The sequence below is a fragment of the Pelodiscus sinensis genome, chromosome W, assembly GCF_052426305.1.
Source record: "Pelodiscus sinensis isolate ZL-2025 chromosome W, ASM5242630v1, whole genome shotgun sequence".
NCBI classification, from domain to species: domain Eukaryota; kingdom Metazoa; phylum Chordata; order Testudines; family Trionychidae; genus Pelodiscus; species Pelodiscus sinensis.
In genome coordinates this window covers 12,446,617-12,462,640 of record NC_143084.1, presented here as the reverse complement: position 1 = coordinate 12,462,640, position 16,024 = coordinate 12,446,617, and the positions used below count along the sequence as shown (strand labels likewise).

Sequence of the window (16,024 nt, the reverse complement as noted above, 5' to 3'; positions counted from 1 at the left end):
GTTGGTTGGATAGATGCAGGGGTCTTCCAGAGATCTTCTGAAGTCTCCATGATTGCCTCGTCTATAGGTAGGGCAATCTTGCCCTGTAGTGTCGGATGTAGATTCTTTAACAATTGATATTGTTTCTTCTGCACCTCTTGCAGGGAGACATTCTGGCTTGTCGCTACTCTCTTGAATAGTTCTTGGAACTGTTTCAGATCGTCAATCGTTCCAGTGTCTGATGGTACTACGGCATCCTCTGGTTGTGCATCAAGGGCATCGGAGTGTGTGATGTTTACTGACTGAGTATCTGAGTCGTTGTTTGAGATTCGTTCCACCTCATCCTCCGAAAAACTTGCTGGAGTTAGGGGTTGTGGCCGAGGCAAACTTCTCCGGGATGCAATGGAACGAGGTGGGGAGCGGTGTCCATATGGCTCCCAGTGTTCCCACGGTCCCCATTGTGGTGGATAAGGTGGAGGTGGGTAAGGCCAGTATGGGTGCCATGGGCCATGTTGTGGCGGAGCCCTATAATGGTGAGAGCGAGCCTTCCCAGGTGATGGATGTCGTGAGGAATAGACCGTGTGGTGGTCATCATCAGGAAGGGGAGCGTCGTGGAGAGACGACGGTGACATCGATCTGGGAGGGGATCGCCTTGACGGAGACCCCTCAGGAGAGTAAGAAGTAGAGGGCAGGCACAGATAATGATGTCCACTGTATGGATCAGTCTCTTGTTGGGGCTGATCCCTAGGAGTCTTATCTGGGTGCTTGTCAGGCTGTGGGAGGACCAGTGGAACATCTGTTGTTGCCAGAGGGTTCGTAGGCTGCCCATCGTTTTGCTGCGGTGCCGTGGCTTTAAGAGGCACTGCAGCTTTAAGCCGCGATGTAGGTTTTGGCGCTGCGGAGGCTTGGAGCAGCGCCGGGGCTGGAAGCGGTGCCGGACTATGAAGCGGCACCGTGGTTTGAATCGGCGCCGGCTTCTCATGCCGTGCCGGCTGCTGAGGACGGTCCCGGGGCGCCGCAGAGGCTTGAAGCGGTGCCGGGACTGAAAGCGGTGCCGCGCTTGCAAGCAGCACCGCGGTTTGAAGCGGCGGCGGCTTTTCATGCCGTGCTGGCTGTTTGGAGCGCTCCTGGGGCCGCTGAGCTGTTGAGTGCCCCGATACCGGCGCGGAGTGGGAGGATCGCCCCGAAGCCTTAGTGGCAGGGGACTTCCCATGCTGGTGTGCCTCTCCTCTATGTTTGGGAGAGGAAGAGGCTGGGAGAGAGCGGGATGCCCTGGGTCTCGGGGTATTTTTGGAAGGCGGCGGAGGCGCTTGCTGTGGTGCAGATTGTTCTCCCGCAGGCTGAAGCGCTTTTTCAAATAAAATCATCCTGAGGCAGAGCTCACGGTCTTTTCTGGCTCTCGCCGTCAGGGAATTGCAGTGGGTACAGTTGTGGGGAGAGTGAGTCTCCCCCAAACATCGTATGCAGTCTGAGTGGCCGTCTGAAGCCGGCATTGGGTCCCGGCATTGAGCGCACTTTTTAAACCCTGAGGAGCCGGACATTGCAGGCTCTCTCGCTGTTGAAATTACTAGATTGTTATAGATTATGTGGTTTACTTCTTGTCCTTCTTCTTCTTTTTTTTTTTTTTTTTTAAAGTCTTTATGTGTTTGTTTGACAGGCGGGAGAAAGCCAGTTCAGCAGAGTCTCGGTCTGAGGTAAGTTCAAGCCCCCCCTGAGGGGGGGATTTAACTAATCTATTTTTCCTATTTCTAGGTTTTTTTTGTTTTGTTTTTTTTTTAATAAAGAAACAGGGAAAGAGTAACTAGGATAACAGGGGAAGCTAAACTATGCCTAAATTAGTAAAAGGAAAGCAGTCAGATAATCTGACAGGGAGCTCCTAACTGCTCCGTCCGCTGACGAGGGCGGTTGAAGAGGAACTGAAAGGGAGGGGGTTGAGTCACGCTCCTCAGGAGGCGGGAAGGGCTCGAGATGCCTCCTGGGCATGTGTGGCTCAACAGGGGAAACTGCTATACAAAGCTCCGATCTGCGGCTCAGGGCAACCCTTCACCTACAGTGGAGCACCCACAGGGACACTACTCGAAGAAGAACTTGTATTTGGTCCGGGATCTCTTAGAGCTCGGGTGTAGGGACGGCTTGTCGTTCGCCCTCCTGTCCCTGGACCAGGAGAAGGCGTTCGACAGGATGGACCACGGGTATCTCCTGGGCACCCTGCAGGCCTTCGGCTTCGGGCCCCGGTTTGTGGGTTTTCTCCGGGTGCTGTACGCCCTCGCGGAGTGTTTGGTCAGGCTCAACTGGACCCTGACCGAGCCGGTCAGCTTCGGGAGGGGGGTACGTCAGGGGTGTCCGCTGTCGGGCCAGCTGTACGCTCTGGCGATCGAGCCCTTCCTCTGTCTCCTCTGTAGGAGGTTGACGGGGTTGGTGCTTCGGGAGCTGGAGCTGCGGCTGGTCCTGTCGGCGTATGCCGATGACGTGCTCCTCGTGGTCCAGGACCCCGGCGACCTGGCGCGGGTGGAGGCTTGCGAAGCTGTCTACTCGGCAGCCTCCTCCGCCCGGGTCAACTGGGTCAAGAGCTCTGGCCTGGTGGTCAGGGACGGGTGGCGGGCCGGCTCCCTCCCACCCGCGCTTCAGGCCATCAGGTGGAGCGCGGGTCCGCTGCTCTATCTGGGCGTCTATTTATCCGCCACGCATCCCTCTCCGCCGGAAAACTGGCAAGGTTTGGAGGCCAGGGTGGGTGAGCGGTTGCGGAGATGGGCAGGACTGCTCCGGTGTCTCTCCCTTCGCGGGAGGGCACTGGTGCTAAATCAGCTGGTCCTGTCCATGCTCTGGCACCGGCTCAACACCCTGCGCCCGGCCCCGGAGGTCCTGGCCAAGCTCCAGAGGGCAGCTTTGGAGTTCTTTTGGCCAGGACTGCACTGGGTCTTTGCAGGGGTCCTGTCCCTCCTCCTGGAGGAGAGGGGCCAGGGCCTGGTCTGCATACGCAGCCAGGTCCGGACCTTCCGCCTCCAGGCCCTGCAGAGAATCCTCTTTAGTGCAGGTAGTCCGGCATGGGGCACCTTGGCGCGCGCTTTCCTCCGCCGCCTCCGAGGGCTCCGATACGACCGGCAGCTCTTTTTTATCCACCCGAAGGGTCTTCCGCGAGACCTCTCAGAGCTGCCGGAATTCTACCAGGACCTCCTCCAGACCTGGAAGCTGTTTTTGACGACCAGGTCCGTTGTGGCCGCCGACGGAGTAGACCTCCTCGCGGAGCCCCTGCTCCACAATCCAGCCTTGTGCGTGCAGGTGGCGGAGTCTCCCTCGTTGCGCCGGAGGCTGATCCTGGCAGAAACCACCATGGTCGGAGACCTCCTGGACGACGACAGGGGGGACTGGGTGGATCCCCGAGCGCTCGCTCAGTGCTTGGGGCTCTCCACCCCCCGAACCCCCCTGCGCCTACTCCAGGAGGTGAAGGCGCCCTTGCCGCGGCCTGCTCTCGACCTCCTACAGAGAGCCCTGCGAGAGGGGATGCCCCGCCCCTCCCTTCCTGCAAAGCCTCCGTCCATTTTTATTGGGCCCCTGTTCGGCGGGCCCCCCTGGCCTCCCCACCCCTGGACTCCCAGCCGGCTGCAAAATCTGCAGCCGGTCTGTTTCCGGACCGCGCCTAGGGAACAGCTGTACACGCTCGTGCTCCACACTCTGCATTTCCCAACCCTCGTGTCCCGCCCCGATTCTAAGTGTCCGGACTATCTAAGACCTATAGAGGGTGGGGGACTCCCGATGGGCCAGTGTGTACTCCACCTTAATTCCACGGCCCATCGAGGACATCAGTTGGCGGCTCCTTCACAGGGCCGTGAGCACGGGCGTGTACCTGGCGTGGTTCACCCCTATCCCGGAAGCCTGCCCCTTTTGCGGTGTGAGGGAGAACCTGGCGCACGTCTACCTTGAATGCGCCAGGTTGCAGCCCCTATTCCGGCTCCTCCAGAACCTCTTATTGAGGTTCTGGCTGCACTTCTCCCCTCACCTTTTCATTTACGCACACCCAATCCGTGGCCCCACAAAGTCGCGAGACCTCCTCGTCAACCTCCTCCTGGCCTTAGCGAAAACCGCTATTTACAACACCAGGAGTAGGATGTTGGATGGGGGGGGGGGGGGGGGTTCTCTGCGACTGTGGGGCCTATTTCAGTTCCTCCCTAGCTTCACGTATCCGGGCAGAGTTCCTCTGGGCGGCATCCACTGGCTCCATCGACAGCTTTGAGGAGCAGTGGGCGCTGTCCGGGGTTCTCTGCTCGGTGTCCCCATTTGGTTCCCTTATTTTAAACCTGTGACCTGCACTCCTTGATCCTTTTGTCATTATTTGTCCCCTGGAATTTGTTGAACATGGATCCAGTTGTCCCTCCCGTAAGGCTGGGGGAGGGGCTTTTAGAACGCGGGCAGGCTTTGCCCGCCCACCTTCCCATGGTTTCAAATAGACCCCACTACACCATGTTTTGTCCATTGTTAGCTAGGCCTCAGGCCTCAAACCAGGCCTGTGCTGCATGGGCTTATGTTTCAGGCCCTCATCTTACTTCACACCTGATTGGAATCAACACGAACAAGCAGTTGAAGGAGAACCTAGGTAATTATTTTCTCATCAGGAAATTAACTTTACCCCAAGCCCTTCCACACACCAGACCTAGTCTCAGAAGGCATCTGGCACTTCCCTTATGCCACAAATACTATGCCTCCTTCATACTGACAGGCGAGAGTAGACAGCTACAGTTCCCACTTCCTACACCTAATTAAGGCTATCATCTACACGATGTTGACAGGCCGGGGAACTGGTTGCTCACATGAATGCTACTTCTATGCTTACCAGACACCTAAGATACACAATGGCACTAATACAGTAATCTTGATTATTTCATGATGATTAATTTGAGCTGGTGATATTCTTTTACATCAGTCTGAGGGAGTGGCACAAATGAAGAAGTGATAAGAAATTTAGAGTTATGGCTAAGATTCCAGGCTCCATTTTTCACTGTTTTAATTGTTGCAGAGGAAAAAAAAAAAAGACAGCAGGAATTAAGCACAAGGTCAGCCTTAAGTTTGACTAATATCAAGGCCATGACAGACGTGGACTAGAGCCAGGCAGTAAAAATGAAATTTTATCCAGAATTCCACCCCCCCCTCCAATTTGTTTTAAATAAGAACCCATAATCTAAACATACAAACTACCCTCTAAATATTAGAGTGCATCCAAGTTTCCTAGTAATAGATATGTAGCCATGTTAGTCTGGTCTAGCCGAAAGAAAAAACAGGACTATGTAGCACCTTAAAGACTAACAAGATGGTTTATTAGGTGATGAGCTTCCTCAGATCTGAGGAAGTGGGTCTGGCCCACAAAAGCTCATCACCTAATAAACCATCGTTAGTCTTTAAGGTGCTACATAGTCCTGTTTTTTGTTCCAAGTTTCCTGACAGCTGCTCTACATTATTTTTTCCAAATATTATTACCTTTTACCATCACAAATCATGAATGTCTGAATGACCAATCCACTTTAAATGCACATCAACTTGCAGGCAGTTACAAGCAACTCATGATGACAAATCAGAGTATATATATGTAACAGGAGGTGAAAAAACGGAAAGGTAATAAATTTCCATTTAAGCTTTTAACTTACAAGGTTTATTTTAAGACCATTAAAGGGACTGGTCCAGTCATCCACGTACTAGTACATGGGGAGCAAATTAGCAGACAAGCCTAGAGTGTGTTCCTGCTCAGGTTAGTTTTCACAGTACACAATTAAGGGGCAGTAAATCAGAACTGGCATGCTAACACAGCCAACTTTATAAAACGGGTGGGGAACCTAAGGCCCGGGGGCTGGTTCAGGCCCCCGAGGCTCAGGGCCGCCTCGTCGCCCCCCACCCCAGCATTGGGAAACCCATGCTAGCGCAGAGCACACAAAAATCTACTAGCCCGGGCCCCTCTAGGCTCTGGTGTGCAAGGGGAATGTGGGGAGTGTCTTTCTTCTTCCCAGTCAGGGGTCACATCAGTGAGGGGTTGGGGGGGGGGGCACTTCTCACTTGTGTGCAGCCCCCGATGATTTTTCTGCGGGTCAGTGGCCCCCAATTCAAAAAAGGTTCCCCACCCCTGTCATAAAAAGTAGGAAAGATGTACAACTTACCATGTAGAAAGAGAAGGATTAAAACAATAGGTCTTTCCATCAGACAGGCTCATTACTGGCATACCATGCTGAGTCAGCAAAATTTGAGACACAGTTGTATCATTTCCTACAGATCAAATCAGATCTCATGACTTCCGCTGAAGTAACCATTAAACAACAATTACAACTCTACACATTTAAAACACAGTAGACACCTAAAAAAAGATATACTGGCATTGAAAAAGGTTCAGAGAAGGGCAACTAAAATGATTAGGGGTTTGGAACAGGTCCCATATGAAACGAGATTAAAAAGACTAGGGCTTTTCAGTTTAGAAAAGAGGAGACTAAGGGGGGGATAGGATAGAGGTCTATAAAATCATGACTGGTATGGAAAAAGTGAATAAGAAAAAAATTATTTACTTATTCCCACAATATAAGAACTAGGGGTCACCAGAAGAAATTAATAGGCAGCAGGTTTAAAAGGAAGTTTTTCTTCACTCAGCGCACAGTCAGTCAACCTGTGGAACTCCTTGCCAGAGGAAGTTGTGAAGGCTAGGACTTTAACAGGGTTCAAAAAAGAGCTAGATAGATTCATGGAGGTTAAGTCCATCAAAGGCTATTAGCCAGGATGGGTAGGAATGGTGTCCCTAGTCTCTGTTTCTCTGGAGGTGGGTGACAGGGGAGGGATCACGTGAGGATTACCTGTTGTGTTCACTCCCTCTGGGGCACCTGGCACTGGCCACTGTCAGCAGACAGGACACTGGGCTGGATGGACCTTTGGTCTGACCCAGTCTGGCCGTTCTTATACCCATTAATTAATCCTCACAACAGCCCTTCTGAAGCAGATGTAACAAGTGTTACTCCCATTTTACTGACAGGGAAGAGGAGGTAGAGAGGTGAAATCAAGTCAGCAGTGGAGCTTGACTTAGAAGTCGGACTCTCGGCACTGAGCTCAACATATGGGTCATTTCTTTGCAACTATTATTACATAATCTTGAGAAACTGCAACATAAAGGGTTGGCGCAAAAGGATGTTGTAGTATCTCAAATAAGGATGTGAAAGGTAGGGATATTAACTATCATGTTTTTGTGTAAATGTGTAACCGCTAGAATTTTTTAGTGGTAACACATTTACACACTTGGGGGGTGGGGGGGGGGTTGGCGGGAGTCAGTGCTCTCCGAGAGCCGGCTTTTAAGCCAGCTACCCCCACTTGCTGCCTCTAATAGAGGCAGTAAGGGGTGTGTGAGTGTGAGCGCATGTAGTCATTAGGATTAACCTGTAAGCCCAGGCATATCGGTTAATCATTTAAACAACTATACGCTAACATCCCTAGTGAAAGGTCAACTGGTTAACCAGCAAGCCTTACCCTAAATGGCTGATGCATACCGGTTCCTGTTAACTGGTAACCAGAGGGGGCTGGAGCAGCTCCCTGCCTGCCACGGGCATGGAGCTGCTTCAGCCCCACAGGGGGCCCGCCACAGATAGGGGCTGCTCTCGTCCAGAGCAGCTCCTGGGCATCCTGCAGGCAGGGGCTGCTCTGGTGTCTGGAGCAGCCTCTGTCCATGGGGGGCCCAGCCCCTCCACGGACAGGGGCTGCTCCAGCAGGGGCGGGAGCTGGTGGCAGCCCCAGCACGGGTCTGGGGGTGGGAGCTGCCCCAGCCTGGATCTCGCTTAGTGAGTTAATCTGTTAAACGTTAGGTCAACCTAATGTTTAGCCGATTAACCAGGATTTTACATCCCTAAATCTCAGGGCAGAATAGTCACCTATTTATTTTTCTGTCATCTTTAAAAAATAAACTTTTCTGTTTACATATATTTGCATGCCAATCATCTAACAAACTATACTTGGGAAGGTGTGGTATCAAAGGTAAACATGCTGTAATGCGGAGATATTCATTGTATCGTGTTTACCAACATGTTCTGATACTACTGTTTATTGGAGCATGTTTTACATGCAGGACCAATTGACCAGGGCTTGTAGCTGCCTTTCTGAGAAAACTTCTGCCGTTTGCTGATTTTATCCCACCCCTCTCAAATTGCTTTTGATTAGTACTACTAAGACTAAAATCTAGATAGGAGGCCAGTGTGTTTCCTGCAACACTGGTGTGTGTTTTTTTTTTTTTTTTTTTTTGCCAGATATTGGCAAGGACAGAAAATAGATTTGTTAAATTCAGATAATTTCTGATCAATAGAGTTTTAAAATATGCAAGATATGCACTAGGAACCTCAGTAGTGTTACAGTATTTATACACCAGATTACAAAGTGTTTCATGATACATCTACAATGCTGCATTTCAACATTTAAGAATAAATTACAGTATCCTAAATAGTCTATCATCTCCTTATATTTTTATCTTGATTATTTCTGTGGTAATGAAATATTATCCAGTGATTTCCCTTTAACACCCAACTACACACAGAAGAAAACCTATTTATTTTTGCTTTACAGGGTAGGTAGAATTTTAGTACACCTCATTAATGGCTCTACATATTACAGGATGGCTGAAAAGCTAAGCTTGGCAGGTAAATTTCCCCTTTCATTACCTGCTAATATTGTTTGCAGAGACTCATCTTTGACAACCGCTGACTGTTTATGAACATTCCTGAAAGGGGGGGGGGGGTGTGGAGGAGAGAAATCTATCAGTTAAAAAAAAGAAATTAATACTCCAAACATATAACAAACCAGTTTCCAGAATGTTTCTGATTAAAGTTTATTTTCGTCATTATTTTGGTAACACAATTTTAGCAGCCATAAAAAATTAATAGCAAAGCAGAGCTGTATGCACCCGTTTCCAAAAAGGATAAGAAGCATCTGTGGCCCTTTATGTTAGAGAATCTCATCATACTTTGCAAACGTTAAGCCTCACAACATTTCTCTGAGATAATTTGTAAAATAGGGAAAATAGGTATGAACTAAGTAAACTAATGTAGAAAGAGGGGTTAACTGAATTGTCCAAGGTCACACAGTGAGTCAGCAGCAGAGCTGGGAACTGAACCCATGCCTTCTGACTACTAGGCCCATACTCTAGCCGTTAGACAACACACCTTCCAATTAGGGATGCTAGATAGATAGCATGTAATTGAATAGTCATGTAACCGTATGAAATTTTAGTGGTTACACGACTATTCAACAGCCTGCAAAGGTGGGGTCGGCAGCCAGTGCACTCCGACCCCACTCCCAAGGAGCCCCCTGCCACTCTGCGCTGCTGTCTTTGTCAGAAGCAGCAGCATAGAGTGGCAGGTGGGAGCCGGTCCACAAGGGGAGCCAGTTTAGAAACCAGCTTCTGCCTGCTGCGCTGCTGCCTCTGATACAGAAGCAGCAGCGCAGGGTGCTAGCAGCCCCTGTCTACATGGGGTCCGAGCTCCCCACGGACAAAGGCTGCTCCGTGAGATACCGGAGCTTTCAAGCCAGCTCCCCTCAGCACCGGCTCCTTCCTGCCTGCCCCTGCCCTGCCCGCCCCCTCCCCCCCGCCTTTGTAGGAGGCAGCAAGGGGGGGGCGCACGTGCGTCAGGTGGGTTCATGGAGCTGGCAGGCTCCCCACATGTATCAGCTCCCACCTGCCCCCCCTCATTCTCCACGCTGCTGTGTCTCTATCAGAGAGCAGTGGGGGGTGGGGGAGAAGAGAGAGAAGGTGGATCTGGTGCTCATGGGGAGCCTGCTTAAAGCCAGCTCCTCACAGGGACAGGCACCAGCTCCCGCTCCCTGCCCCCCAGCAGGAGGGGGGGGGAGAGAGAATTGTGTGTAGTTGATAGGATTAACTGATAAACCCAGGTTTATCGGTTAATCGTGTACTCTACACGTTGACATCCCTACTTCCAACGTCAATGTTGATTTACTAAAAGTGAAGATTTGAATTATTTCTATGTTTCCTTCTTTCCCTTAATTACACAGAATAAGATCACGCTGTCCTAGAAGATGGCTCAAATAAATGACCATTAGTAGGATAAACCATCCACGTTCTAGGGTGAAATTCACCTCCGTGCAGAGTTCCACTTAAACCTGCAAAAGACAGCAGGCACAACACCTCCACACAGGGGTGAATTTCACATCCCCAAAAGAGACTCAATCAAAAGTAAACCTGATTTGAAGCAGAGCAAACCAACCTAAAAAGCTATCAGCTCCAATTAAAATCATTACCTGGAAGCAGTAAGGTAACCAGTCAAACACAGCTCATGCTCATTGGCAGTCATGGCAACATAATTTAGTACTCACCATACAGACAGTGTAGCAATAGTGGTGAGAGCCATGACGTAGGAACCTGTGCAACGTAAAGCTGAAATAGGCGAATGCAATATAATAGGCGGGAGAAGGCGACGACCGCAAGCTGAAAATACAGATAAGGTCCTCTTCTCACAGGCTACACTCACCACATCACTGAAAATGATAAAAGGGAAACATTTAAACTCAGTGAAATGAAAAAAGCAAGATCACTTGGGTTATCATACAAAAGGAAGTTACCTTGTGCAGTTACAACAGTTCTTCGAGATGTCTTCCCTCCCCCCCCCCATGGGTGCTCCACTGCTGGTGTCAGGCTCGTCCCGGTGCCACAGATCAGAGATCTTTCAAGCAGTATCTGGTCAGGCCGTGCATGCGGTCCGTGCCTTTGGAGTTCGCATGCACAGCCCCACCTCCCCTCAGCTTTCTTCATAACCGCCCAATTACGTGGAATAGATCCAAAGAAGAGGGGAAGGAAGGGTGAGTCGTGGAGCACCCACAGGGACACACATCTTGAAGAACTGTGGTTACTGCATAAGATGAGTAACTTCCCTTTCTTCTTCAAGTGATGTCCCTGTGGGTGCTCTACTGTTGGTGACTCTGTAGCAGTACACAAAGTGCAGTAGGTGGGCTTCGGATTAAGTGTTATGCAGAGATGCAAGGACCACCTGGGCTACAGCAGAGATCGTCTCCATTCGTGGGGCGATTGCATAGTATCTCGTAAAGGTGTGGTTGTACGACCATGTAGCTGCTGAACAGATCTCTGTAAGAGGGACTCCCGTCAGAAAGGCAGATGACGTACTACAGCCAGTGTGGAACGTACTGTCGGGGTTGTAGGAAAAGGTCCGTTTCACAGCAAGTAACATTGGGTAATACGCGATGTAATTATTTTGGAAATGTGCTATGAGGATAATGGTGTGTCCTGAGATTGTTCCGCAAGGGAGAGAAATAATGCTTGTGATTTGTGGAAGGGCCGTGTACGGTCTATATAGAATGCCAACGCCCTACGGCTGTCCAGTGTGTGTAATACTAACTCCTCGCGAGAAGCATGAGGCTTCAGGTGAAATTTGGGAAGAACAATAGGTTCGTTAATGTGACAATAGGTTCGTCAGTAGAAAGGAGGAATGGGGTCGGAGGACCACTCTGTCTTTATAAAACAGTGTAAGGTGGTGCTGCCATGAGAGCAGCAATTTTGCTCACTCGTCTCACTGACATGATCGCTATTAGAAACACTGTCTTTGTTGTTAGTAGGGAGAGCAAACGTGTCTAGAGGCTCAAATGGGGGTCTAGTCAGTGTGCTGAGCACAAGGTCCAGATCCCACGTGGGGGCTAAAGGCCTGCATGGGGATTAAGATTATGTAGTCCTCTAAGAAATCTCTTAGAGATCGGGTGCACAAATATCAAATATTCATCGATCAGAGGGTGGAAAGCCGCCAGTGAAGCAAGACGCACTCTGAGGGAGGAGAGTGATAGTCCTTGGTCTTTCAGATGCATGATGTAATCCAGGATCATATGGAGTGGAGTGGCAGTAGGCTGAGTATCGCTGTTGCTGCACCATGCTACAAAGCAGTTCCACTTTTGAAGGTAAGTCTTGCGTGTAGCCTGTCTTTTACTGTTAATCAGGACATTTCTCACCTGTTGTGAACAGCTCTTTTCCCTCTCCAAGAGCCAGAGAGAAACCATGCGGTCAGGTGTAGTGTTTCTGCCTGGGGGTGAAGAAGATTGCCTGCATCCTGGAATAGGAGATCTTGCCGACTTGGAAGCAGGTAAGGAGGTCAACGAGACATCCGATAAAGATAGGGAAACCAAGTCTGTCTGGCCCAGGCAGGGGCTATAGGATGACCCGGGTGCCATCCACCTCAATCTTCCTGAGTACTCTGGGTATAAGAGGAATCAGGGAATGCATGAGAGCCAAGCCTCCTATGTTATAAGGAAGGCATCTCCAAGGGATCCTGGTCCTATCCCCATCCTGGAACAATACTGGGGACACTTGAAATTCTGGTATGTTGCAAAAAGATCTACCATTGGAAATCCCTATCGATAAAACAGGGCATGCAGGACATCTGTATGAAGTTCCCATTCATGGTCTGTAATAAAATGACGGCTTAGAGCATCCACAGTTGCGTTGTTGACCCCTGCGATACACAATGCAATGAGGCTGATGTTGTTGCAGATGCACCAATTCCACAGGCACACAGCCTTCGCACAGAGGGATGGAGAGCGGGCACCCCCTTGGCAGTTGATGTAAAACATGGTGGTGGTATTGCCCATTAGAATGCGCACCGTAGAGCCGCGGATGTATTGAGTGAAGTACTTGCAAGCGTTGCTCATAGCACGCAGCTCCAGGAGGTTGATGTACCAGCGGGATCCATGAGCTGACCATCTGCCCTGAGCAAATTGGCCTTGCATGTACGTGCCCCACCCAAGGAGGGAAGTGTCTGTAGTGATCTGTGTAGAGGGCTGCATCTGGCAAAAGGGAACACCCAGAAGGTGTTTTTTTGGACTGGTCCACCACTTCAGGGAGGTGCAAACATTGGTGGGGACGGTCACCCACTTGTGCAGATGGTGCTTGGATGGGATATAAACTGAGGACAGCCAATGCTGAAGGCAGCAAAAGTGCAGGCGTGCATGTTGGACAACATAAGTCATGGCTGCCATGTGGCCCATAAGGCAGAGACAGGTTAATACAGTCACGGTAGGATTGGATGTTATGATTGTTATAAGGCTTGTTACGGCTTCAAAACGTCGAGTGGGGAGGTATGCTCTTTGCCGTGGTGAAAACCAGACAAGCTCCTATGAACTCTAGAGATTGCAGGGGACATAGGGTGGATTTTTTCTCATTTACGATGAGGCCAAGGGATTCGAATAGCCTCTTGGTAAACTGAATCATACGCTGAGTTGCATGTCGGGCTGGGCCTTAAATAAGACAGTCGTTGAGGTAGGGGGGAAAAAAAATCAATCATAGAATACTAGGACTGGAAGGGACCTCGAGAGGTCATCGAGTCCAGTCCCCTGCCCTCATGGCAGGACCAAGTATCATCATTTTGGCAGGACCAAAATGATGATACCCCCGTGACGTAGATGCGCTGCTACCACGGCCAGGGTCTTTGAAAACACTCTGGGGACAGAAGAGAGTCCAAAGGGCAGGACTCGATACTGAAAATGTTCTGAGGTGACCGTAAAGTGGAGAAAACGTCTGTGGGTTGGGTGTATGGTTACATGGAAGCAAGCATCTTGGAGGTCGAGGGCTGCAAACCAGCCTCCCTCCTCTAGTGCCGGGATGATAGATGTAAGCGTAATCATCTTGAACCGTTGTTTGAGTAGGTATTTGTTTAGGCGGTGTAGGTCTAGGATGGGCCTCCAACCCTCAATCCTCTTTTCTGAAGGAAATAATTTGAGTAAAATCCCCTGCCCCAATATTGCTCGGGCACTGTCTCTATGGCACCTATGTATAGGAGGTGGTTCACCTCTTGACGTAGAAGTGATTTGTGAGAGGGGTCTCTGAAGAGAGACGGGGAGGGTGGGGGAAGTTGGGGACACTGAAATAAAGGGAATGGAATAGCTGCATTTTACCATCTCTAGGACCCAATGGTCTGTAGTTATTTGCTGCCCACTGGTCATAAAAAGGGCGTAGGCGATGATGGAAAGTCGCACGATCGTGAGGCACTGAAGGAATGGAGGGGTCGTGCTGGCTCTTGACCAAGCCCTCAAACTTGCTGCCTGGAGGACTGTTGGCTGGGTGCTCGATTGTTAGGGGCGCAGCTACGCTGGTTCCTTGCCCTGGATCAAGTCTGCTTGAAAGGTCTATTCTGCTGTCTGGTGTAGGAGAGGTCTCGGTCTCTGATCGGATGTATATAGTTTCCTATGGTACGGTGATGTGTACATTCCTAAAGTACGCAGTGTAGTGCGTGAGTCTTTACTTGAATGAAGGACTTCATCTGTCCTTGCTGCAAATAGCTTCTGCTTCTCAAATGGCAGGTCCTCAACTTTCACTTGCAGGTCTTTGGGAACACCTGCCGCCCATAACCACGAGGTACATCTCAACCACTGACGTAGCTGTTGCCCATGCTGCTGTATCAGCCGCATCCAATGCCATCTGCAGGGCGTTACGAGAGGTCATGTACCCCTCCTGGACTATGGACTTCAGGATCGGCCTCTTGTCAGCGAGATGTTGCATTAGCTTGGTCAGCTTGGCATAATTATCAAAATCATGATTGGCGAGTAGAGCAGTGTAATTCACTATCCGTAGTTGTAGTGTGGATGACAAGTACATTTTTCTGTATAATAGGTCCAAACGTTTGTGCCTTATACTGTGGATTTTTGGACCTTTGGTTTGCGATATGGATGACCAAAGAGTTAGGTTGTGGGTGAAGGAATAAGAAGTCCACGTCCTTCGATGGAACAAAATATTTTCTGTCCGCACGTTTATTATTAGGGGGAGCCAAGGCTGGTGTTTGCCATACTTTATCCGCCACCTCCATAATGGCTTCATCAATTGGGAGTGCGATCTTTGTTTTCGCAGATGGCTGTACGTTTTTCAAGAGCCTATGTTATTTTCCCTTGCGCTGCTGATAGGTTGACCTCTTGACTAATGACAACTGTGACGGACCCAGCGGGGTCCGCACTGGGAGCGGGGGAGGCCCCCCCTCCCGAGCGGGAAGCGGCGGCCGCAGACGGCCGAGAGCCGCTCGGCACGGCGCCGCCAACCCCGCCGCAGCCGAAAGCGGGGGCGGGCGCGCGCCGGGGGAAGCGGGGGAAGCCCTGGGCAGCCACGAAACGCCCGCTTAGGGCGCCACGGTTTGCGTCCCGGGGCGGAGCCACGGGCGCGCTCTGGCGGGAGCCGGCTCGGAGAGCCACGGAGGGGGCGGGGCTTGCGCCCCTGACGTCACCCGCCCGCGCCCATAACAGGGGCCGGGAGACGCTCCGGGAGGGGGGAGTGAGAGGGCAGCCACCCTGGCTTCCCGGCACCCCAAGCACCCGGCCTTCCGGGCAACGAGAGGAGACGACGCCGGCAGCTGGCGACTAGCCCTGGGATGGGCACGGCGGCTGCGATGGGGTAAGTGGGGAGGCGGCGGGGGAGTGGAAGGAGCCCGAGGCGGGACCGTTTTGGCGCCCGTGGGCAGGCGAGTTTCGGGCGGCTGCCCCGCCTGCCGTGGGGGGATCGCTCTAAAGCGCCCACCTCACTTAGGGCCTCGGGCTGGGACCCGGTGGTGAGGGCGGGCCCGGGTCCCCCACTCCCCACACCCCGACCTCAGCGCAGGTCCTCAAGGCGGCAATAGCCGAACACACTACCCAACCTCCCCCTGCCGAGAGGGACCGAGAGGAAGGGACCAGGACTAGAGGGACGGCTCCAGAGCCCCGGCCGGGTCCCGGCCGGGGGCCGCCTGGTAAGGTACCGGACCGGGTCCGCCGAGCCCCCTCGGCCCCATACAGGGCGAGGGGTGATCGCACCCGGGACCAGACTCACTCATGGACCCCGGAGGACGGGATAACTGAACTCTCAAAGGCGGTGGGTTCGCGGAGCCCCACCCCACTCCGCCGGCCCCGGCCCGGGGCGCGGGCGGGAGCCACGGGGTGTGGAGCTCGCACCCTTAAAACCCGCCACAACAACCCTCTTGAAAAGATCCTGAAATTGTTTTAAATTGTGGGTGGGAGATGTATCGTCCAAGATGACCACCTCATCCGGTGAGGAAGATGAATTATCCATTGG

General features: G+C 51.5%; 1 protein-coding gene across 3 annotated transcripts in view; it reads right to left on the bottom strand.

Moving 5' to 3' along the window:
- LOC149520873 (protein HIRA-like) overlaps positions 1-16,024 on the bottom strand; it is a 136,481-nt gene that overhangs the window by 54,194 nt on the left and 66,263 nt on the right. For all 3 annotated transcript variants that reach the window (XM_089775058.1, XM_089775056.1, XM_089775057.1), the window contains 3 exons: positions 10,312-10,473; positions 8,643-8,701; positions 6,120-6,225 (listed from right to left, as the gene is read on the bottom strand). In XM_089775058.1, coding sequence (XP_089631184.1) covers positions 6,120-6,225; positions 8,643-8,701; positions 10,312-10,473 — 327 coding nt within the window. The remainder of the gene's footprint in view (positions 1-6,119; positions 6,226-8,642; positions 8,702-10,311; positions 10,474-16,024) is intronic.